The 26,348-nt window shown below is 35.1% G+C and overlaps 1 protein-coding gene across 1 annotated transcript in view; it reads left to right on the top strand.

Annotated features, from left to right (window-relative positions):
• ATP8A (ATPase phospholipid transporting 8A1) overlaps positions 1–25,701 on the top strand; it is a 66,403-nt gene extending 40,702 nt beyond the window's left edge. Inside the window, exons 3-17 of the mRNA XM_089632236.1 lie at positions 15,916–16,045; positions 17,082–17,265; positions 17,794–17,954; positions 18,123–18,320; positions 19,219–19,496; positions 19,597–19,706; positions 20,189–20,546; positions 20,978–21,151; positions 21,238–21,407; positions 22,185–22,343; positions 22,429–22,626; positions 23,215–23,373; positions 24,800–24,991; positions 25,345–25,463; positions 25,563–25,701. Of these exons, the coding sequence (XP_089488362.1) occupies positions 15,916–16,045; positions 17,082–17,265; positions 17,794–17,954; positions 18,123–18,320; positions 19,219–19,496; positions 19,597–19,706; positions 20,189–20,546; positions 20,978–21,151; positions 21,238–21,407; positions 22,185–22,343; positions 22,429–22,626; positions 23,215–23,373; positions 24,800–24,991; positions 25,345–25,463; positions 25,563–25,701 (2,729 nt within the window). The remainder of the gene's footprint in view (positions 1–15,915; positions 16,046–17,081; positions 17,266–17,793; positions 17,955–18,122; positions 18,321–19,218; positions 19,497–19,596; positions 19,707–20,188; positions 20,547–20,977; positions 21,152–21,237; positions 21,408–22,184; positions 22,344–22,428; positions 22,627–23,214; positions 23,374–24,799; positions 24,992–25,344; positions 25,464–25,562) is intronic.
• The last annotated feature ends 647 nt before the right edge of the window (positions 25,702–26,348 follow it).

The raw sequence follows: 26,348 nt of genomic DNA, 5'->3' as shown, positions 1-26,348 counted from the left end.
TTCGGTGGCCTCGAGAGGCTGGTCGAGTGGAGAAGTTATGTCTGAAGAGCTGCAAACGGACGGAGAAAACTAACCGTTATGAAAGAGGGGGAAGGCTCTCGACTAGCAAACCGAAGGTCGCGGGTGCAAATCCCGGCGTGCGCAAGTAAATTTAATTTGATTAATTTTTGTTATTTCAAAATTTATTCATTTGAAATAATATATATTTAGTGGTATGTTCCAGAGTAGAAGATACTCTCAGTATCACCCTGGTGTAAGACCACCATTCAGAATTGAAACGTTGCTTGAAATGGCTTTAGCCGTGTTTGATGACCAGATCTGAACAGCCAGGTGTTCCCCCATCTTCATCTTCCCCATATCCTTCCCATCCCCACAACCTTCAGCCCTAGAAAATCTCCGATTGGGGATTACTACGAAAAAGGTGCACAGGAATCGCTGGTTATACTCTTTCGGGTACGTTCTGATACACCCTGTATTTATTTAATACATTCCATTGATATTGAAAGTACAAAAGCCGTAAAATATTTCGCCTAGCGACCTCCTGGTCCGTGTCTCAATGTCAAGAGTTACGCTCCGGCATTGAATTGCTCAAAAATATTTCAAAATATTTCAAATCTTATTTATTATTATTTTGTAAATCTTATTGTAAATACAATTTAATGGAAGGAAAATGCCTTACTTTTTGATTCCAATAAGAATTTGGCGGAAATGATGATATATTATGAATTACGTCTATTATTATAAAGTGTTCTTATTATTAAAGAAATGGGTAGGTGACATTTTACGCTACACACATCAAGGCTTAGCCTAATGGCGAGTGATATGCTGAAATAAGCCAAGCCACGAAAATATATCGCGCTTGTAGCATGGTCTGTCACAGGCTTTAAAGTGATCGATGCGTGTTCCGGTTGGAAAAAAAACCAAAATGTTTTGATTTAATTTGTTGTTTTTGTTAATAAAATCTGTCGTATTATCTAAATATATCAAAATGATTCAATAATATTTTTTGTGATTATTTTGTATGTAAGTAATTTGCTGAGATTATAATCATCGAAGTCATTACATTTAATTTGAATGCATGACGATTGTTTATGCATTGTCATTTTTGTGGTCACGATTGGCAAGGTTGCAATCGTAAGAATGTTTATCCGATGATTATTTTATTAAATAGTCAAAATTAATTTTATAAATTAAAATAAATGAGAAGGTTTTGTAATGCACTGCTAATTTAATTTTTATTAATGCCGTTGTGAAATTTCCGTTGCCCATGTTCCTGCGTTAATTCATTCATACTTTTACCAGAAGGGTGATCGATAGTTTAGAAGGCAACTATAATATAATCCGTTGCGGGAAGAAAAAATTGAGTAGTTACGTAAAGTATTTTTTTTAAATTTGATTTTATTAATTAAATCAGTTTGTATTAAATAATTGTTTAGCCCCCGGTGTACTCACCTATACTTACATTTCAGAATTTTATTCAGATAGATTGATGAATTAGTTCTTCATTGAATTTTTTCGATTACGCTTTTTTCGTAATTTAATTCGTTATCCAATTATTTTACTAACAAGATAATATCTAAAGGTTCAAATTACATAAATTACCCCTTTAAGCACAACGTGTTAGAACACGCTTAAAGTGATTCAAACAGTTTATTATACAATGCTAGTTCTACGCGAGAGAATGTATGGCGAGGGATATGATGAAATAGGTCAAGCACACGAGATTATACTGCTCGTGTGAGACTAGCTTTATCCTTCTTTCAATGGTATTACTTTTATGAAGCTCTGAACCTTGCTATATATGTATTGTGGGGACGGCTCATTTCACAGAATGCGAACAGTTCTTCAAATTTTAATGTTAAAATTCATGTTCTGTGAATGTTGTTATTATTTCATTATTTGCCGGTTAAGCCATAGGACGTAAAATATGTTATTGTACGTCTTGATTATAAAACATAGACTGTTCTCTACTTATTATAAAAATAATATGCATGTAATATATATGTAAACCTTCCGGAAGAAATTCTCTAAATGATAGTGAAACCCCTATCAAAATCCGCTCTGTAGTTTAGAAGAACTAAGCGCACAAACAGACAGACTTAATTTTACACTATTTATAGATTACTTGTTCGCATTATGCCAATTATAATGTTATGCCTTGCGTTACGTTGAAATTGGTAGGGATAATAAAATCGCACTGCGAACAGTTTAGGCTCCCAATATTCGTGTGAAAATTAATCGGCTATAATTATTTTAAGTGCCAAGGACCTCGAAAAAAAAACCTTGCAATCTTTGATCTGAATGCCTACATTTAAAAAAACTACCCCTTTCGTGATAACTTTCTTCTAGAACCCACATAAAGAAGTGGGGACCCGAGCTTACCGGCGCTGTTGGTTTTGTGCTTTTCTTTGTTTTATGTATTTTTAAAATTTAACTACCGTAATAGGGGGCGACTTTGATCATCGCGGATATCTGTAATAATTCTCGCTACCGCTCATAAATTACTTGCTTATTCGATAATAAGTGATAAATTAGTTGGTTTCTAGTTATATTCAAACATATTGTGGGTTGAATCGTGAAGATGTTTTTTTAAATATATTTTCAGACAGATATAAATTTAAATACATATTATAATTTCGTAATACAATAGTCAGGTGAATATTTTAATTTGGTTTTCCTTAAGAAATTTCCTTAATAAAAGGGAATCCCGAATGTGATCAGCAAGCGTCATTTTATAATATTTTGTACAAAAGTTGCTTTACATATCTAATAAAATATTTTTTCTACTTATCTGCACGATATACAAGTATTCCAAAACTTGAATTGGTTATCAAGTCAAATTTGTGTCTCGTGCGTTACATTCACAACGTTCCATTCACTCGTGGCGTAATAAAGTATTGATTATTCAGTGAAAATATGCGAATCCATGTTCTAGTTCTAGTTCTAGGTGAAACGTAAACAAATAAATAACAGTAGTAACGGCCACGCCAAACGCGGTTTAGCACGTCAAGGCCGCATTGGACTTGCTGCTGGGCTGGCCGAATTTTACTGTCCAATTAATTATTCTACCATTTTATCATAACTAGGATGTTTTTTTTTTACTGACTATTTTACGTACAAAGAAGCAAATAGTGTGAACATTATCGTTAAAACAACATTGTTACTTCTTTTTTAAATGTTAAATTTTAATGTATTTGATTTTGTTGTGTTTCATTTTATTTCATTTGTTAAGTGTTCTTCAAGTATTTTAGTTTGTATTATTGTGACAGCTGTTTCGGCGTGTGATCATATTCAATTAAACAGTTTGATAACGGCATTGAACGCCGAAACAGCTATAAAAAAAAAAAACATTATTACATTTTATTTAAGTACTTACCTTCATTTTTTTAATGACTAGGTTTTTAATGCATAGCACAAAGGATAACGTATTATTTTTAAGCAATAATCATTAGCCTGAAACACCTATATAAAACGAAAAAATCTTCCGAAAAAAAATACAAGCCGCCGACCGCAATTGAACCTGTAGACTTGTGATTGCCGGTTAGCTGCTCTACCAAATGCGCTACGTCGGCTTATTTAAAACCTGTCAAATTATTCAATAAATACTGGTATTTTTAATTCAACACTTATTGCTTATTAGATTTTTTTCGCTAGAAAAAAACCGAACCTGAGGAACTAGCGTCATTGATCCCTTCGGCACCGGTGCGTAGTCGGGATACACGCCAAACGCGCGCCCAACATTTGTACACAGTTGACATTTGTCACACGAGGACGGGTCGCTTCTACGATTCGTTCTTAAGTTCAACAGCTCGGCTGTGGAACGAACTGCCGGCCTCTGTGTTTCCTCCCTCCTACAACATGGGACTCTTCAAGACCCATGTTCACTCCTTACTCTCCACAAAAAGACCCTCCACACAGCATCCCCAAAGATGACATAGGCCCTGAGAGAAATTATTTTCTTCAGGGCCTCCTGTGTGGAGTTAATATAAAAAAGAAGATAATTTTTTCTCGGAAGATTTTTAATTTATATAGGTGTTTCAGGCTTAAAAATAATATTTTATCCTTTTATTAAATTGAATTCATCGAATTAAACTCAATAACAATTATCCGCTATAAAATAAATCATCTTAAATATTTGGCCAAATAATAGTCACCCTGTATAACGGGGTTGCTCATTCATTTTTTTCATTTTAATCCACACACAACTTTAACTAAAATTGTATTACGTGCAAATATGTGAGTATATGCGTCCTTGACAATACACCTTGTCCTTGATTTGCTTTGCGGATTTATTCAGTCAAGGACACTACATGGACTGGAAAGTGGTAGATTCCATTTCCAGTGAAATATCGACTTTTATTGATATGAATTATTTATTTTTAGCTGGTCGTTAAATGGCTCAAGAACGATGTTCTCTGTTATTTTAATTTTATTAATTTAATAATAATTTGTGGTGGAATTATATTTTCATATAAAATGTTTTAAAGTTTATATCTTTGTACCGCGTGTGCTACTAGGATCTTTTATCGTCGTCGCTAATCTGACTACTGCAGCTGAAAGAATGCCTTCAGAACTCCTCCTGCTTTGCTAGAATTTCAGACAACGCTGTGTAATTGACCATATTGACTCGTTTTGTAGAAATAATGGTATTTTATTACACATCTAGCTTTATTCTATCCGTTGTGAATACTATACGTCCTTCCTGCGTTTTTTGTTTCGGGTCAGGGTCAGTCATTTTAGTCTCCGAAACCTATCCATAACTCCATCTCTATTGTGTTCTTCGTGGCGTTCTTTTTCTAGTTCAGTTTGGTAAAGTATTGTGTTTATTTATATTTAGTAAATCGTTACTAACTATCCCGAAAGAAACAACGATTAAACTTATTATACGTGCTTCCGTCATTTTCTGTTTCGGGTCAGGGTCAGCCATTTTAGTCTTCGTAACATCGCCACATCTTTGTTGTGTTCTTCTGTTATTTTCTTGGTTCGGTTTTGTAATACATTGTGACTATTTATATGTAGTAAATCGTTACTAACTATCCCGTTATTAAAACTTGGTAATGATTACCTTTTGAATAAGTTTTTATTATAAATGTTGGTACGAGAACTGCGGGGTTTATTTTAGGACAATACGTAAACTTTTTTTAAATTTGCGAGTCTTTGAAGTGTTGCAAAAAGAATACAGTTTTGTAGTGAGTTTTCTGGACTAGTTGATATATTTGGCTCAGTGTTCATTTGCAACTTCAACGTGCTGCTCTCACTACTGTAGTCACTATCGTTTGCCTTTTTATCGCCAGGGTACTTTTACCTACTTAGTAATGGAATGAATATAAAACGGATAGTTTCCTGTTTATCGCTCGCCGCTCGGACAATGTAATTCTTTTATTGCACGAGTGTCCCCATTACGATCTGACGTGGAAATCTTTTACATAATAAAAACTGGAACGTACTGTGCAAAATCTGATTATTTCTGTGAATAGTGTTTAGGAACTATTACTATTTGTGATTGATATGATATTAACTGTGTAATAAAAAATTCAGTGCTAAATCGACTTATTTTCGTACAAGTTTAACTGGCTTATTCCTGTCAATGTTTTGCATCGCTACTAGAAATTGCTTTATAAGTTATTTTTATTTGTGCTCTGTGAATCTATTGAAGGCTCTTCGTGTCTGGTTTTGTCAACTCGCTCATTCTTCATTTCAAGTCGCGGTATCTTTATGACTCTCAATTATATACTAGTAATTATTTTCGTAGAATTACTACTCTTAAATATCGCTTTGTAATCTCTTAAATTGATTTTTAATATTTAAATGAAACAGTACATAGCTTGTTTAAACCTCCATATTTTATTTTATTTTTATTATTTTTATTAACCTCTGGGCACAATAAATATATGTACTACCTTAACTTGAATAATATTCAAAATTACGGCTGAACATATATATTAGGTGTCGAAGCGGGGGTGGAGGCGTTGCTAGGGATTGGGAAAATATTACGGTAGGCTTACTTAAGTTATATTATTTAATTTGATTGTTGGATATCCACAAAGTGAGCTACATTTAATAGTATATTTATTAATAAAGTATTATACATTTATGATCTTATTTTTTTTTTTAAATATTTAATTATGTAAGTTTTATTATTTATGAACAATTACAATTTATACAAAACAAAAATAAGCTCTTATTTAGAACTTTCTTTACTTTACGTACAAAATGTTAATTGGGTATAACAAATCATATCTAGTACACGAATAGGGGTCTCTTTTTTACCAGATACCCATACATTATTTTTTTAACAGAGGCCATTTTCTTACGATGGAAATCCAGTCAGCCGAAAAATAAGACAGTTGAATTTAGAAACGAATTGAAAATTTTTAGTGGATGACAGTTGTTCGTACATTAGAAACATCCCCCACGCACTTAGGAAAATGAATATTGCTGATTTATTAAAATCCTGTTTATTTTTTAGTACGTCCTTAATATATCGGAACACGCGTTTACGCACCTGCATTTGCCCTGATATTGTATAATGAGAAAAAACTATCAATTCATTGTCCTGTTTTTAACCGAATTACGTATAATTTGAATAGATTCTTAATATTTAACAATATTTTATATCAGTAAGTTTTCTCCGTGCGACATTAAAGAGCGACCGATAACTTAAAGAGTGACAGCACCGACAACATGACATGTGTTGAACTTAGCCAACTAATAATAGTGTCTAGATTACACTCAATATGTAATTGTGATTATTTTCGTTAGTTGCCGAATCACTCTTTCTATTTTAGCCTCGACGGGAATCCACCTCACGTTATAATCTCTCATTATCTTATTTTTATCAATATCAATAACCCTCAACAGTGTTTTAGTAGTAATAAACCTGATTGTGTTATTCATATCATAATATGCTACAGTGCGATTGAAAAATACACTGAAAAAATAATCAAAATTCTGCCTTATGCATAAGACCCGAAATCTTAAAAATAAATATTTACCAGGAATAAATTTAATGAAAACGATAATTCAGCCGGAAAAAATCCGGAACTTCTGTCAACAACTGTCAACTGATGCTGCTAATGAAAAAATAGCGTGAAAAATTATGTACCGTTTGGTAGCGGTTTTATAGAGGCCAAAAATACATCGGTATTTTCAGATTCGTGTTAGGTATTAACGTTACTAGAATTTCTTAAATATTGGTTTAGCAACAGCGTCACGGAGAAACATCTGACAGGGTCAAAAAGTGCGTGTCTAACTGTCAATTTGTTGATGAAATTGATGCGGTTTTGAGATTAGCTAGCTTCACTCACTCGGGACGTCCTTGATCTTCAGACTTGAGTGTCTGCACTACTTGTTCGAGTTAAAGCGGAAGAGTACCATTGACAAAAATTCAAATGCGTGTTATGTTCATACTAATCAAACAAAAAATATAACACGGTCTTGTTTCTAGATGCAAAGCGAATAACGAAACGCACAAAAAAGAATCGCCATTCAACTTGTGTGAATGAATGAAATAGTTATATATTACAATGCTTTGATAGCAAACAAACGGAACGCATAAGATTGGGATAGCCATTCAAAGATTATACAGGGTGTATCGGCACTAACCCGACAAACTTTAACCAGCTATTCCTTAGCACATTTGGAGTAAAAAATGTTATGTGCACTTTGCTGTCCGGTAGCATTATTTTTCAATTAAAAACAAAAAAAAATAAAATTTCCACACTACATCACTGTCATTGGCATTGCGTTTCGTGTTCAACAGCTGTTATAAGCAAGTATGTCAAAAAGCGTCTTCGCTCTTTCCCACACACTAAATAATAATAGTTAAAAATGAGACGAATGGTGCCGTGCCATTTCGTTGTGATTGTAGAAGTGCGCCAATATAGGTACACACGTGCATTATTCAACGGAATTCGAATAAAATATTTGCCAGATGGGTTTTCAAACTTTGACAAAGGATAAAACAGTGGTGACATGTGGTGAAAATATGAATAATAAATTTTTTATTAAAAAAAACGTTACCGGACAGCAAAGTGCACGTAAGATTTTTTACTCCAAATATGCTAAGGAATAGCTGGTTAAAGTTTGTCGGGTACGTGCCGATACACCCTGTATATGTGTACGGGTCGCACGTCGTTTTTGTATGCGTGCATCTCGATACCAGCGGCGAGGTTAGATATGTGGTTTCGCGATCTCACTTTATTTTACTAGACATTGTGAATAATTGTATTTATTGAAATAATAAGCTATTTTTGAGTGCAAACTCCATCAGATTTGGTTTTTGTTCGATAATGATTTGTGTACCTCTCAAAAGCACAGGAAGGCATTGCAGGCAACGAACATAATATGCGCTACACCAAACGCACTAAATCTCAAGTATGTCCACTAGCTCTAGTTCAGTGAAACCACGTGCGTTGTCTCAGTAACCTACCTTCTCTCTTAATTGATCTAAGGTAAATACTCAGTTAACCGTGTTAACCTTTCTGATAATGTTTTTATTCGTCTGGGTTAACCACCAATTTTATCACTCTAGCATAAAACATTATTACGATTCAAACTCTTTCGAGCTTCATCCGTAGGTACATGTAGATGTTACGAGTTACGATTCATAAAGATTCATATTCATTTTCGAGTTTTTAAAGTAGTGTCAACATTTTCACCATTCCGAAAGCCCTTTGAAGAGTTATTGGAACACTTTGGCACGAGATTCGGAAAACTGAAACAACTACCAATGCCAAGTCGGTTGTTGGTACAAGCTTATGCGGGAAGTTGGATCATTCTGCCACATTTAGGGACAGCTGATCATATTAACAGCCGTTCCTCGATAGCGTTTGTGTAACACCGCAGACCGTGTTTTATGCTGGCCGATAAGATAAGCCGTCACAAAGGTGAGCCTTATCGTGGTTTGATAATCCAGTGCGTACTCTCTGTAGGGCCCGCCCATTCTGTGTACCTTGTAATAAATATAAGGTAATTGATGGGTTTTGCTTTTGGCCAGTGGCTGCGATGGATTTGTCGCTCTTCCACTCGTCGTCCGCTTCGTTTGCGAGGGTCCCTACGCCCGCGTCGCTGGTTTGCGTGCAAACACGTCAACTACTATCGCTGCTGGACCGGTGATATCAATATGGAAATGAAAGATGTCAACCCAGGTGCGTTATCTTCACTGTTCGGCTTCTTTAAGTGATGTGTTATTCGTGGAGTTGTGTTCGTCGTGGAATTCTGGATAATTTCGTCAATTTATATTTGTCTTTATGGTTCCTACTTCTTTGAATACGCAAGGACTAATATTATTACTAAATATGAACTGTGAATTGACTTCCCCATCTTCTTTCCCTCCCCATTACCTTCAGCCTACCCCATTTGGGGAGGATATCGTCTCACTAGCTTAAGGCGATGCCATACGTAGTAAAGCAAAATCATATATTTTTGGTTTGAAAATTTGGTCGCCTAGATATGTTTCAGATGATTTTATTAAATACTGCGAGTAGAATACATCTTGGCCTTTGAAATAATCGATTTTTTTAGAAAGTCTTTTTATAAGCTCAGAAAAAAATAATGTAAAGGCCTATGAAAACTGCTTTAAAGTTCAAAATCTCCTAATTACGATCCCATTTTCGGTTATGATTTTATTGTATAATGTGGCAAATTAAGTTATTTATAAAATGATCGAAAAAAAAATTAATATTTATGCCTGAACATCCACAAAATAAAATAAAAGGCACTTTTTGGCCATGTTTTTTTCTTGCATAAATCAAAACAGGCGGACGGTGTTAAGCGGGAATTTAAACCTTATCGCCATCTACGTAAGGGTTGTTATTGATATCGGCTCAATTTAAAATATTACACGACGTAGTGCATTGTAACCAGTGAGAGGTTTGGAGCAGTTCGGGCTGTGTGCGGTACTTGAATAAAATGGTCGAAATTTAAAAAATATATATTTTATTATTGTTTTTTTCTGAAATCACAATTTTATCAGATACCTATAGCTGTATTCTAATGAATCATTGGTTTATAATTATTACTAATCGAAGAAATCTTTTTTTTGTATTGCGCATTTATATTGCATGTGTAATCCAAAGCATGATGTTTGTATTCTCATGAAACTCCAGCGTCATTTTATGTCACGAACTGACAATACGGCGTCAAACCATTTTAATCCGTGGAGATTTAGATATAAAAACTTACTATTTCCTAACTGTTATCATTTTAGTACGAACGTAAAATTGTTTAATGTTTATTAGCTGATAAAGTTATTTATTCTAGAAAAAAATTAAGATTTCGTCAATAATATATATAAATAACTACTTTTTAACTAATTAACTAGTAAGTACTACCTAAACAACATGTAAGGAAACGCGGGCGCCGAATTTTTTTAATAACAGGTATGTTACAAAACTTTTGCTATCCCTTGCTCACTTGCCTTCCTTCCCAGAATACTGAGTGAAAGAGACAACTGCAGCTCACCCTGAAATCGTCAAAGTCAAAGTTTTGTATCCCCCTGTTTTTTCATCTAAAACTAGACCGATTAGATTAGATTTTTTCACCAATAGTGTTAGAAGAAAATATTCTAAGTCTGTACGTGTTGCTTTTTTTAAAATACGTTATCAGATTTGTATACAGAACGCCTGTCAATGGCATAAATAGCATTGAAAGAAATGAGTTTTACTTTTTCTCGTCCTGATTTTGTAGAGAATCCGTCACGAATATGTAGAAGGGAGATATTTTTCATGACGATACAATTTATATAGGTATACATAGCATTTACAAGTTTGTTGGTTTTAAAGTAGTCAGTATCTTACAAGTGTGCAAGTTTGAAAATAGTCATTATCTTAAAGGTGTGTAAGTTTTAAAGATGAAACTATTTTTCAAGTTTGCAAGTTTTAAAGTAGTCATTATCTTACAAGTGTGTAAGTTTTTAGAAGTCACTATCTTACAAATGTGCAAGTTTTAAAGCTGTCTTTATCTTACAAGTTTGTAAGTCTTAAAGTAGTCGTTATCTTACAAGTTGTAAGTTTTAAAGTAGTCTTTATCTTACAAGTGTGTAAGTTTTAAAGTAGTAATCTTACAACGGTGTAAGTTTTAAAGTAGTTATTAAACTAACAAAGTGTCTTGATTTTTTATTTATTTAATGAAAACTAAACCCTTACTAACTAATGGCGACAGATTTTTTTCATCTCATTAATGCCGGGTTTAATACCCAAAATTATTGACAAATTTGATCTCTTTAAATTTTGAAATAAAGTGAGAACAGGTTCATAGAGCCGGGTTAATAATATATAGTTTTGTTTGTAAATAAAGTTCATATTCGCATTCCTCGAGCTTTCAAATGTATCACTCCAGTTTTCGCTATTGAGAAATTTTTATATTCAGTTATTTACACGCTGAATAGCGCTAATTAAAGGTAACCGTTCTAGTAATATTATAATTACAGTAATATTAATAAGTACCTTCATCAATTATGCAGATACATATTATTTTATTTGTATTCATGTATTAATAAATACTGGAATCGAAGTATAAACGAGAGTTAGTACAAGAGGTGGGTTTATGTACCTCCGCTACGAGAACCATTTATTGACTATTTTCACCCCAATTAAACTGTTTTCGAGTTGTTCATTTTTACACCGGAAATATTTCAATTTTATACTTTTTATGATGTAATAAGTTCTTATTTTCAAGGATTCGTTTTTTTAACTTTATCTAAGCATGTGCAGCGGAATCTAGTGTGTTCAGTTTGCATGCAGATAGCTGGGGTGGATACAAATTCGTAGAATTAAATACTGCTGACCAGTTTTCTTCATCGCAAAAATGCGATGTAAACTTTAGGAGACTAGAAGATTCCACGAAAAGTAAGGATGGTGAAAATTGCATGAGAACTCCTTTTGTAAATAGGGCTTTAATTTGACCTTATTGTTTCACTATTATGACTCAATCTCTCAGGTTCGTAGATCATGGATACACAATTATAAATAATGGGGAAAAGCCGTGAACTGGCTATTAAATTTATATTGTTCCTGGAAAGTTACTGCTGTCCTTATGGCGATACCTATAAAAGCCCGCGCAGACCTCATTTGTTTTGTAATAAAAGAGCGCCAACCGAGTTAACTGGGCGACACCGAGTCGCTATTTACTATGTCGACATTTACGTCTTTGGGGATGTATAATTTTCAAGAAATGCGGTTTTTGTATTCAGTTATTTTTTTAGAACAATATGTTATGGCCTAGCTAATAAATTTTTTCTAGTAATTTATTTAAATAAAAATAAAGTTAACCACTATTTAATAATTTTTTATCTAAGTACATGTTTCTGAACACAAGTTTGCTTCATCAGGATACAATATTACAGGGATAAATAATTTTTATTAAAATAGTGGTAAACAATTTATTATTTTTATTATTAAATGCTGCCATAAAGTAAATTTAAAATGATGGAAAAAGGTATTTTATTTAGTTAATAATTATGATTTATTTAAATTACTATTTCACTGGCTCCAGATGGTTGGGACCAGTTGGAGCCAGTGAGACTATGGCATCCCCAATTGGGGTATGTTGTGAGACTGAAGGTAATCGGGAGGGGAATGAGATGGGGAAGGGGAAGGTGGGGAAGTACCTGGATATTCAGATGTGGTCACCAAACACGGCCAAAGCCATTTCAAGCAATGTTTCAATTCTGAATGGTGGACTTACACCAGGGCGATACTGAGAGTATCTTTCACTTTGGAAGGTGCTGTAGATTTAATATATATTATTTTTTTAAATAAGTAAATTGTGAAATAACAAAAAAAATCATAATATAAAATATACTTGCACACACCAAGATTTGAACCCGCTACCTCTGGCTTGCTAGTCGAAAGCCTTACCCCTCCGTCCACGGAGTCCGTTTGTTTCTCGCAAACAATAAAAATAGTTTGTTGTTTAGATAGGCACTTACTTACATTTTAGAGAAATAACAAAAAAAAATTGGTACTTTTTTAACAGTAAAGTTTATTGTAAACTAGTCCCAGCAAGAGCTCTTACGAACGTCATCAACATTCGTCCTCTTCCTTCTCACGAGCCTTGTTTGAAATCGAAAAAGACAGAAGATAATAATATGAGAACTATGATGTCATTAGAGATGTGCAAAATGGGTACCCAAAACCATTTGAAATGCAAAATGGAAATGGGTCAAAACTTTTATATTTGAAAATGCAAAAGGGGTTTTAGAAATGCATTTCAAATGCAAAATGCAAAATACCTATTTTCAAAATGCATTGAAAATGCAAAATGGTTTCTCAGGTCAAACAATTAAAATAATTATAGAATTTTTAAACAATTTTGTCATTTAATAATGGACATCAATGTAAAATAAACATATTACATGATGGTAAATCCATAAACACCACGACTACAGATTATGAAAACACAAAAAATTTGCGCGGGACTAATGTTGCCAACGTAAAAACATAGAAACTGCTATCTAACATTTAATATTACAGCGTCATGGCCCCATGTTCAGTACCTATTTGAATCAGTATTTTTTGTAATGGTATCACTCAATTGCCAGGGCTCCTACCAGGGAGCAACTTGACAAATGTAAATTATCTCTCATAGCGAGGTTGAGGACCGACTGATATTTGGGGCTTATGAAAAAAAGATGAGTGGAGATAGTAGGAAGAATGTTGCAAAAAAGCATTTAAAATGGATAATGCATTGAGGAAAGCATTTAAAATGCAAAATGTTTTTTAGAAAAGCATTTAAAATGGATTTATTTGAAATAAAGCACATCTCTGGATGTCATGTATGATCTCTAACTGGGACTAATATACCTAGCATATTTATATTATGGGTAAGTACCTACTTCTTAAGAAATATGAATTGGATTGAAAATAAGAATTCGAAATTTGAATGTCCAAGTGACTTTTGCTTTTTTGTTTTTAGAAATGTCAGATAACAACAAAGACATTGCTTTTTATTTATGCTCTTTAGCAGTATTGTAGTTTTGAACATTGATAATAATTTTTGAAAACCTAAGTATCCCAAGTTACAATTTTTTTGTTAGGTTATTGAGCTTTTTCTCAGCTGCATTTAAGTTTTCTGATGTAGGTAGGTACTTTTGTTAGTAATATGAGTTGAATTCTATGTTATCCCTCTCATAACTTATTTTAGTTTTTCTATTTATCCTTTTTTTATGAAAGTAGTAGATTAAATTCGAGGTTAAGTTTCTTTGCTCCGCTTACTTCTTAACTCACACACATTATATAACACTTTATTTCAAATTAATTACTACAAGGAACAAATATTTACGTCGGGGAAGATAGTAAAAGATACATTGGTTCTGATTAGGGTAAACTTGTCGTATTCCTCTGCATGCTAAGGCAATTTAAAAAAAAAACACTTAAAAAACAAGCAACATTAGATATTAACTTAAATATCTAATGCAGACAACAATTTAAGTCGGGGTTTAAGAAACATGCACAAAATAATTTTCTTAACCTTCAAACATATCTTTGATTGAGAAAAAAGGAACAACTTAATGCTTCTTTTATCATCTCCCAGCACATAAATGGTTATTTCTTGTGGTAATTAAGTTGAAACCAAGTGATATTTATACATTTTTTTGTGTATTAAGCGTGCAACGGAATTCAACAAGTTTATCGTTGTTTCTTGTACTGTTGAAAGGAAATGTTACTTTAATAATTTGGGCATATTTAGCAGTAGCGGAGCAAGCAAACTAAGAAATTCGATTGTATAGTTTTGACCATTTCTTTACATTGTTTATTATTATTTTAGACCCCAAGGATGTGGAAGATCTTCATATTAATTTTACAAGACGATTATTATCCCTTTCGAAGTCAAGATAAATATTATTTGAAAACGGTGATGGGGAAACTCTCCAAAACAAATGTTAAGAAAACGGAGAGTTATGACAGTTTTGGTATTATCTGTTGGAATTACTATCTCGCTAAAAGAAAATAAAGTTTACCTTTTGTCAAATTGCTCAAACAAGTTTCGCTATTAATTTCTATAACCTTTAAAAAGGGCTTTAAATAAAGTAAAAATATTAAATATTATTCTTTTGAACTTCAGCCCGTTTTAAATTGTAGATCTCATGCAAACTTTAGCACATTGAATAGCTAATGGTTTAGGTTTTAATTTATTCATTTTGTAGTCTTCCGTTGACGTTGTAATATTACATTTATTATTTGGCAATATTTCTGTACTTCGCATACTTCTAAATATACCTGAATTAATTAAAAAAAAACTTTGTTGCAACTCAATTAGTACAAGAAACAACTATTTATGTTGGGGGGGATGGTTGATTAGTTGTTAGGTTCTTGGTTTGGGTTATGTAAATAATGTGTGTGTGTGTTTAGATTGACATGGAACCCTCCGGCAAACTTCACATCTATATAGATAATAATGTAAATGATCGTTTGTTCAATATCTTAAATCTTCAAAAGTTCTTCACCGGTTGCTTTGAATTTTTGACACAATGTTGCATTCAAATACGCGTGTGTTTTAATATACTTATATTGTATAAATTTCAGTTGCGACTGGTAATTTTTTTTTTTTTAAATGCCATCTGTTGGACATACATGCTTTAAAAAAAAAACAGCACCATCTGTTGGACGTAAAAGCAACACGCGCTATTGTTTCCCTGAGACAATACAGGCGGACAGACTGAGCCAAAGCAATGCGTGGCAAGTTGCAACTTGTCATACTAACATAATCAAATGTGGCAAATTTCATTGGTCTTGTATTGTAAATTTTGATATTTGACTAAAAAAAAAAAATATATAACTTTAATGCATCTTTTACCATCTCTCCCGACGTATTTATCTACTTGGCTTGGTAGACATGCAATTATTTTAAAAAAACCTCTTTTTGTGTCTCCTTTCACCTGAGTTAGTGACTTACTGAAGTGTTTTCTTCTAGATGAGGATGATGCCACAACCTCAGCTGCGACAGAAGGAGTGGGCGGAGTCAGCGAACACAGAATCATCTTCGTTAATGGACCACAACCCACCAAATTCTGCAACAATCACATCACCACTGCTAAATACAGGTAACAATCTTGCTGGTACGGTTCTACCGTCGATGTAAATCTTGTCAAATTGACACAATGTCGTTATTATTCTAAACAATTTTGGATCTTACGTTATTTTGTTCTTTATACTATGTATTAATTTATTTAATAGTATTTTTCATTGCTCATTACGTTGAAACTCAGATCAGCTGTGGCATACACTGAATTTCAGCACTGGTATACGCCAAGCTAATAATTAGTTATAATGACTTCAATAATCTAGTTTTATTATTTGACATGATTTATTATCGATCAATCTGTCTGTGCAGATTGCATAATGTTTAGAATGCCTTTTCTAAAGATTTAAATACCCTTGACTTTTCAAAATGTTTTCGCTTTTATTTTGTTGACAGATACAAAGTAAACTCAGTAAACTCAATACTCGTAAGTGTATGTCACGATATAGATGTCATTATTTACTGTGTTCACATGTTTCTACTTATAAATGGTATGATTTATGGGGCTGACAGATTACGCTATACGCATCATGGCTTTGCCTATTTTACTGTATCGCTTACCATACAATCCCAATGGGTAATGTATGGCGAGCGATATTTATTTATTTACGGACAAATAGTCCTTTAACAGTTCAATATTTTTTACATAAATAAGAAACAGAGATGGTAGTGAAAGGAGAGCATATATAAATGATGAGCAATGACGGTATACATATAATCTAAACAATATACATATAATATAAACAATATACATATAATATAAACAATATACATATAATCTAAACAATATACATATTATATAAACAATATACATATAATATAAAAAATATTCTCATAATATAATAAGGAAATATAAAGATAGAAGACAATTACAAGTGTCACAAGACAATTACAATGCGTGAAGAAGGTTTAAAGGGCTATGCTGAAATAGGCCAAGTCACGAGAATATAGTGCGCTTACTCTCTCTTTTCATTTGATTTATCTTTATATTTCCTTTTTTATTCCACTTGTTGACTGTATTTAATATGTAATTTTTAAAAATATTTTTGTTATTTCAGCACCTTGAGCTTCGTGCCATGCTTCTTGTTTGAGCAGTTCCGACGCTACTCAAACTGCTTCTTCCTCCTCATCGCCCTGCTGCAGCAGATCCCCGACGTGTCTCCCACGGGGCGCTGGACCACCCTCACCCCCCTGGTCTTCATCCTCACCGTCAGTGCCGTCAAGGAGATCGCAGAGGACTGGGTAACTACCACCTCACTTCTGTTATCTTGCTAATGAGCAATCTGAACTCCTTCCTGGAAACATCCTTATTTACACACTTTTTATGCTTTATGTATACTGTCCACTGTATTTTTTTAATTGTGTCGTGAAAGGCTAGGTGGTAAAGGCAGGTTACTCTGGAATTGGAATCCAGAACTTAAGCGTCACAAAGTTAGTCTTTTCGTAAACAGGGATCTTTTAATCTTAGGCACTTCATGTGGTTACAAGTCTGTATACAAAACAAAATACTTAAAAAACTAGAACCAGTCATCTAAATTGGAGTCTCATTACTAATATTTTTTTCTAATGTCATGACTTTCAACAAAATCTTACAAATACGTGAGCACAGCACTGTGTTTAGTTCAATTCAGCGGGTTGATTTGAGAGGTTTCTCACAAATTATTGGTGTTCAGTAATACATAATTATTTTCTGTGAACAATATCACAAGATAATAAGTTGCAAACTCTCGATTCGATTTATGACACACCCAAATTTTTATCGCTTTACAGAAACGGCATAGAGCAGACGATGAAATAAACCACCGAGATATAGAAGTCCTTCGAGACGGGCAGTGGCAGAAAATCCAGTGGCGGCACCTCCAGGTGGGGGACATTTGCAAGGTGCAGAAGGATGACTTCTTCCCCGCTGATCTGGTTCTCTTGTCTTCCAGGTTAGTCACCTTTTCATTAAAAATTTAATATCTTTCACTTACAAACTCTCAATCCGAAATACGTCACACCACACTTAAGCTCATTTTGCTTTACAGAAACGGAACAGGGCAGATGATGAAATAAACCACTATTAAAACAACCTGTGTTACTTAACATTTAATTTTCAGTGAGCCCCAGGCCATATCCTTCATCGAGACATCCAACCTGGACGGTGAGACCAACCTGAAGATCCGGCAGGCTCACCCGGAGACGGCCCGGCTGCTGGAGACGGGCGATCTCTCCCGCTTCTCCGCCACCGTCATGTGCGAGCAGCCCAACCGCCATCTGTACGAGTTCACCGGGAACTTCAAGGAGACCAACAAGAAGTTCGTAGATCTTTTAGATTGGATAACATTATTAGTGCGCGACATATGGGATAATTAACCTTTAAAATGCTTTACAGGGATTTTGATGCTTTCTTTCCCTTCACTTACACTTGACCGTAACACGGGCATTATCCTGGTAGTTATGACATGAATCCCTTTAAACGTTTTCGGAACATAATGTGCCAAAAATTGCTCCAGTGGATATAAATTTATCTACATAATGTAATCTATCCATATAAATAAAAATGTAAATTTGCATTTGTTTAAAATCTTGAATCTTCGAAAGTTCTTCACAGATTACTTTGAAATTTTGTCCGTCCATCATCAGGGCAGATGTGTTATCATAACACATTGATACTGCAATGCTGTCCGAAACGTTGGCTAAAGAAGGAGTTAGCGCAACACGGCATAACACCCCAAAATCAAATAGCAAAAATGTCACTTGTGACTCCAATCCAACCTTGTGTCAAAATTTCAAAGCAATCAGTGAAGAACTTTTGGAAATTTAAGATTTTGAATAAACGAACATTAACATTTTCATTTGTGTAAATTTATTACTAGGCAAATATGATTACTTCTCGGCAGTGGTGACTCGTGACTTCCGAGTGTGCTACGGTAATAGAATTGAATAAAAAGGAGACATTGTCGTACCCGAAAACTATAAAAAAAATATTTACAAAAATGTAACCAAATATTTCAATATATATTTTCAGGATTTTAATGGTTGCTTAAAATTATTTTTGCAAATATAAAATATAATTTTTTTTAAATAAATATAATTTTCGATTATATCAATAATGTTGTATTTTATAATCTTAGATCACTAATACACTCAAAAGTCACGAAGCCTCTGCCTCTACCACTGTATTGTATTAAGAAATGTCCCTTTTAATTCCAGAACTTTACCCCTGGGTCCTGACCAGATGCTGCTGAGGGGCGCCATGCTGAGGAACACCTCCTGGATATTTGGGCTGGTCATCTACACGGGCCACGACTCTAAGCTGATGCGCAACTCTACCAAGGCCCCGCTGAAGAGGTCCACCGTGGACAGGCTGACCAACACACAGATCCTGATGCTGTTCTTCATACTGATTGTTCTCTGCTTAGCGAGTGCCATCCTTAATGAGATATGGACCAAAGACAGGACGGACACCGATTGGTACATTGGCCTAAATGGTATGTTTCAATACCCATTTGGATACTATTTTTTTCTTACTTGCTTACTTTTTAATACTTGCTTGATCTTAAATTCTAATGTTTTTGTTTTTTCTTACAGCAACTGTGAACAAAAATTTTGGCTTCAATCTTCTAACATTTATAATTTTATACAACAATTTGATTCCCATATCACTTCAAGTGACTGCGGAAATAGTTAGATTTATGCAGGTAACTATTTATTGTCATATTATTTCGAGTTAAACATGCCTTTTTTTAAAATTTCAATAAATTAGAATTGTACATGACTGGCGACATTGATCCCTTCAGCACCGGTGCATAGTCGGGAAATACGCCAAACGTGCGCTCACCATTTGTACATGGTTGACATTTGTCACATGAAATGGGTCATTTCTACGACTCATTCTTGAGTTCAACAGCTGTGTTTACTCCCTCCTTCAACATGGGTCTCTTCACAACCGTCCACTCCTTCAATCCTTCTTCTCAAATAGATCCTCCGCACAGCATCCCCAAAGATGACATAGGCCCAGAGGGAAATAATTTCCCCGTGAAAAAAAAAAAATATACGTATTGTCAAATTGCTGTGAATAAATTACCCACATTAATTATTGTTATTTAAGTATTCCTCATATAGCCGATACTTTTTTTCATCTTTCTCGACAAAATGTATAATTTGCTTTGCCCTTTTCTAGGCTATATTTATTTCGATGGATGTGGAAATGTACCATGCCGAAACCAATACCCCAGCGGCTGCAAGAACTTCCAACCTGAATGAAGAACTCGGCATGGTGAAGTACATCTTCAGCGATAAGACAGGCACCCTCACACGCAACGTCATGGAGTTCAAGCGATGCTCCATAGCCGAGATTCTGTACATCCCGCCCAGCACACCCGAGGAGCTGGAACAGTGTCTATTCTACCAGAACCTGACGCAGAACCACCCCACTGCTTCTGTTATCAAAGAGTTCATGGTCCTACTGGCCGTTTGCCACACAGTTATTCCGGAGAAGGAAGAGAACGGAGAGATTAATTACCATGCTGCTTCTCCCGGTAAAAATTGCTGTATCAAATTATGAAAATATACTGATCGTACTATACTTATTATATATAATATAATAGCAAAAGATGTGTCTGATTAGGAAGCAAATTTGGAACCATTATCCAATTGACTGCTAAAATATTCACTTTTATCCTAATTTCAATTTTCATGCCATTTGGCATACAGTCAATTCATAATTTTAACAATCTTGATTTACTGATATTTTGTGTTCATGCCAAGAGATCATATATAATATGTACATTCATAATTCCGATTAGCATCATCCGAGGAATAGAATCATATATATCAAGTACCATAATGCAAGCATAGCCTAGTTTGTTTTGGGTTCATTGAAATCCTGTACATAGATAGTAATATGTATTTGAATGAAAGAAATAAAAATAATTTTTTTTTTTTAGTTAACCGTTACTTTTTTTTACAGATGAGCGAGCTTTGGTATACGGTGCTTCTAAATTTGGATTTATCTTTGATACGAGAACGCCTCAGTTTGTTGAGATCATTATAATGGGAGTCCGCGAACAATATGAGATATTGAATGTGCTCGAGTTCACATCCACAAGGAAGAGGATGTCGGTGATTGTGAGAACACCAACGGGTGAGTTCTTCATCTTAACCTGAATAATAACAATACAGCTGAATTAATGGATTCTATTCTATTTAAATTAAAATGTATGTTTCCAGGAGAGATAAAGCTGCTGTGTAAGGGCGCCGACACTGTGATCTATGAGCGACTGAGTACGCAGGGGCAGAAGTACGGAGAGATCACTCTCAGCCACCTGGAGCACTTTGCCACCGAGGGCCTGCGCACGCTGTGCTGTGCCGTGGCTGATGTGCCACTACAGTTCTACGAGGTACTTCCATATTCTTAAAACACCATCACATCTATGCCCAGCACTATCTCTTCTGTTGAGGACGCCAGAATATCAGAAACAATAACAGCACTAACAAAGGCGGATGTAAAAGTTTGGATCTTAACCAGAGACAAATAGGGATTGCTATTAGAGCTGCTGTCGTGTTCAAGTTACCTTAACCTTCTCATTGTTACCCAACCTAGCCATTGGTTTCTATTTTGCATGTTGATATGTATATTGTTTTGCATTGCAGGAATGGAAGCATACTTACCATAAAGCCAGAACATCAATGAATTACCGAGAACAAAAGATAGAGGAAGCTGCTAAGTTAATTGAAAATAATTTAAGGCTCTTAGGAGCAACTGCAATAGAGGATAAATTGCAGGTAAGAATGAACAAGTTTTTTTAATTTTTTTTAATTTAAATTTTAAAAAGAAAGACAAACATTCCCGGGTTACGAATAACCCAACAATGTTTGAAAATCTCCTACTACCACCACAGAAAGCTGAAAATGTTGCTTGTGTTGTGATGGAGGACTTAGCCAGCCGAGGAATTGAACACGCGACGCTCGGGTGAGACCCAAGCGCTATGTCCACTCCAACACTGACCGGTCTAGAGTAAAGTGTACATTTTACTTGGATACCTGGTGTGTACATAATAATATTATGTATATGCTGTTAGCAATAATGAAGCGCTAAGTAAATGTTTATAATGAAATATATTGTCTCCACTGTTTAAATGATAATACGTTAAAATATATAATACGTTTCTGTTTAGGACGGCGTACCTGAAACGATAGCAGCACTGATAAAGGCTGATATAAACGTTTGGATCTTAACTGGAGACAAACAAGAGACTGCTATCAATATTGGTTATTCCGCAAAGCTGATCACTCAAGGAATGCCCCTTTTAATATTGAACGAAGATAGTTTAGATGTAAGTGCTTCACTCTGTTTTACTTACCTTATGTTATTCATCAGCAGTCATCGTATCAATGTATGAATGTTTTATTTGCTTCCAGAATACTAGAGAGACTATACTTAGACACAATGCCGACTTAGGCGATAACCTGAAGAAGGCCAATGATATTGCACTGATTATAGACGGAAAGACTTTGAAATATGCACTTAGCTGTGACCTGAGGACGGAGTTCCTGGACCTCTGCATCTCCTGCAAGGTGGCCATCTGCTGCCGAGTATCCCCCATCCAGAAAGCGGAGGTAACTTAATATTTTGCTTTCCATATTAGGTCCAGGAACCCACAGCATCGATCATGCTCCTTCACAGATTCGTGACTTCCACCCATTCTAAATACAATCCCAGTAGCTGAATGTAATTTGTAGATTTGCAATTTGTCTGTTGGAGCATTTCCCGAAACTGACAATAAACCCAGAAATATCATTATTTGTAATGAACTTACAAAGTAATCCCCACATAATCCATTATTTGTAATGAACTTACAAAGTTATCCCCACATAATCCATTATTTGTAATGAACTTACAAAGTAATCCCCACATAATCCATTATTTGTAATGAAGTTACAAAGTTATCCCCACATAACCCATTATTTGTAATGAAGTTACAAAATTTTCCCAAATAACCCATTATGTTTTCACTATTGACTCCAACCCAGGCATCGTGAGTTCAATTCCTCGGCTGACTGAGTCCCCCATCATGACGCAAGGAACATTTTCCACTAATTACGATGGTAGTACATATAAGATTTTCAAATATTGTAAGGTTATTCGTAATCTGGGAATGTTTGTCTTTCTTTTTTAATATAATAATCAATAATGTTATTTTTTAGGTAGTAGAGCTAGTATCTGCACACACCAAGTCGGTGTCCCTGGCCATTGGTGATGGCGCCAACGATGTGGCCATGATCCAGCGTGCGGCCGTGGGGGTGGGAATATCTGGCATGGAGGGGCTGCAGGCCGTCTGTGCATCAGATTACAGCATAGCGCAGGTGTGTACTAGTACTAATCCAGTGTCATCTACAGACATGTCCTTGCTTTTGATCTCATCTGAATATTTTTGCTAATTGTGTTTTGTTTTTCAGTTTCGGTTTCTGTTACGACTCCTCCTGGTACACGGGGCCTGGAACTACAGTAGAATGTGCAAACTAATTTTATACAGTTTTTATAAAAACATCTGCCTTTATGTTATCGAATTGTGGTTCGCTATTTATTCTGGATGGTTAGTACATCTTCTTTTTTTATTGAACAGAATGAAATTTGTCAAATATTTAATCCATCAGGGCATATCTCATACTGAAATTATATTTGACAGTGGTAACGGTCCTATATACATATACTATCACAGTAAATCTCTTGTGTGGTCTCTTCTGTGAAGTTGCCGGTTTGGTGGTTTTCCTGGAACGTTGCCAAATGACATGACGATAATAATGAATTTGCATTACAATTTGTAAATTATTTAATGTTACCGTTGATTAATGTATTTATGAATGGTTTGTAGGTCTGGCCAAATTCTTTTCGAGAGATGGACCATCGGTCTCTACAACGTGGCATTTACGGCTATGCCTCCTTTTGCAATGGGTATATTCGATAAAGTTTGTTCAGCGGAGACAATGCTAAAGGTTTGTATAAATATGGTCCATCTAATATTCTCTTTTAAATACTTTTTTTATATATTCCAGATGTGTTAGCTTAGATTTACAAAAATAGTATTGCTGTCTGTTGAATTTGATGTTTGACTTTCATAATATGTTTGTATACGTTCATTCCGGTTCCATATTTCCTACGGCATTGCGGCATTTATTATCAGCCTAGATAAAACTAAACATGATAGCCTAAATCGTATTTTCTTTATTTGAGTTTTGCAAGATTGCAATGCTCCAAATATTTACCTAGATTATAAAATAATAAGAGAAGTATTATTTGACAATGTTATTCAAACAACTTGTCATTGTTATTCTAATGGAATGTGGCCAAACCATATATATACATATAACCATATACCTCTCGAGCGGGAGAGTAAGGTTGGGAATCACCTCTATTCTTAAGATTTCAATTCTAAATGGAGGTATTTCTCATTCTAAAAATGTCTTGCACTTTTTATTTGTTTAGTTCTAGAACTAGAGTAAAAAGGGCTACATTGTTTTCCAACCTTTCTCAAAGAGGAAAAATAGATATCAAAAAGGTCCTGTGTTTTTTGGGTACGTACTTTAGTAAATACTGTTGGTGATTAGTCAGCGGTAAACATACACAATTCTCTGAAAACGATAACATGTCTTTAACGTTAGAGAGTTCTTTGATTGAGTGGTTTGTTATTATTTGTCAGTAAGGTTACAGTGTGGACAATATTAGCTCTGACAGTGGCTAAAGGAATAGGAAAACAAGATGAATGATGTGATGTGTGTGTGTTTACTTCAGCACCCTGGGTTATACGCGCCGTCGCAGCGCGGCGTGCTGTTCAACGTGAAGGTGTTCTGGATCTGGGTGATCAACGCACTCATCCACTCGGTGTTTCTGTTCTGGTTACCCATGTACGTGGCGGAGAACCACGTGCTGTGGGGGCACGGCAAAGACGGCGGCTACCTTGTCATGGGAAATTTCGTTTATACGGTACACACATTTTCTTATAATGATTTATCCAAATAAAATATGTTTACACGCTTGTCAGAAACGTGTGTCACCACTACGCCACAGAAGCAGCCTCATAGTTTGTAATGTGTAAGTTACACTTGAGGAAGGTGTATGCTTAAAGAATGACCGTTCTACCTTACCACTGCATTATCAGTTTATATGATGTAACATGCATGGGTGGCACTCATTATGACAACCTATATTTATGCCCGTGGAAGAGTCATTCATAATTTTAAAGGTATTTTTGATATATGTAATATGATAGGTATTTGTGATGTTTGTGTTGCTTTTTGTTGATAAAAGTATCAAATGTATTGCATTTATGTTTTCAGTATGTGGTGATGACAGTATGCTTCAAGGCCGGCCTAGTTACCAACTCCTGGACATGGATGACCCATATAGCTATCTGGGGCTCAGTCCTCATGTGGTTTATCTTCGTTGCCATCTACAGGTGGGTCTTCTTTTAAATTCATAGACAGTTACTCACAATTACCATAGACAATAAATATGACTACTTGTGTGAGTCTAATAATGAATTAATATTTTGTAGCCATTTCTGGCCGGCTCTGGGCCTTGGTGCCGTATTCCTGGGGATGGATGTGATGGTGTTCTCGTCTCCCGCCTTCTGGATGGGCCTCATCCTCATCCCGCTGGCCAGTCTCATCCCCGATGTCGCCATCAAAGTGTAACTACATTATATCTTTATCTTTAATAAAGTCCCAGGATTTGCCCGGGCTTTATGCAGAGTGACCTTCCTCTTGTTTTGAAGGTCAAGTATGCAAATTTTTATCGATCTCGGAATAAAACTGTAGATTTATATAAAAATCAAATCCATACCGCCCGCCTGATGTCCACTCTGTGTCTGCCATGCGGCCGCCTACCACAGACACTCTTTATACAAATAGATGCACGAAGCACATCTTAAACATGATCAAGTTTGCAAATATTTCCCCTTCCATTAATGTTCCCTCCATGAATCTCTATCCATTGAAGTAGAATTAATGCCTGAATTACACCTGCCGAGTGCTCGTCCGATGTGATCAGTACTCAGTATAATAGCCGGCGAGTGATTCAGGCGAGACAGTGCATAGAAGCAAGGCCCAATGACTCGGTCGAGAAGAACCCCCTCCACCTACATACTCAACTCGGCGCTTCGCTTCAACAAACTGACTCACCCACTGTCTACACTTCTACATACATGTGAACACCTCTACTCTCCAATAGGTTGCTTGAACGAGTAACAAAGCGAATGACTCGGACAAGCACTCAGCAGGTGTAATTCAACCTTTGGTATTTATTAAATAAAAAAAACCTAATATTTATAGGATTAACTTTT

The sequence above is a fragment of the Hesperophylax consimilis genome, chromosome 5 (genome assembly GCF_061612785.1).
Source record: "Hesperophylax consimilis isolate HC1 chromosome 5, BYU_Hcon_1.0, whole genome shotgun sequence".
NCBI classification, from domain to species: Eukaryota; Metazoa; Arthropoda; class Insecta; order Trichoptera; family Limnephilidae; genus Hesperophylax; species Hesperophylax consimilis.
The sequence above is the reverse complement of the archived record's forward strand: the minus strand, read 5'-3'. Positions and strand labels throughout refer to the sequence as shown.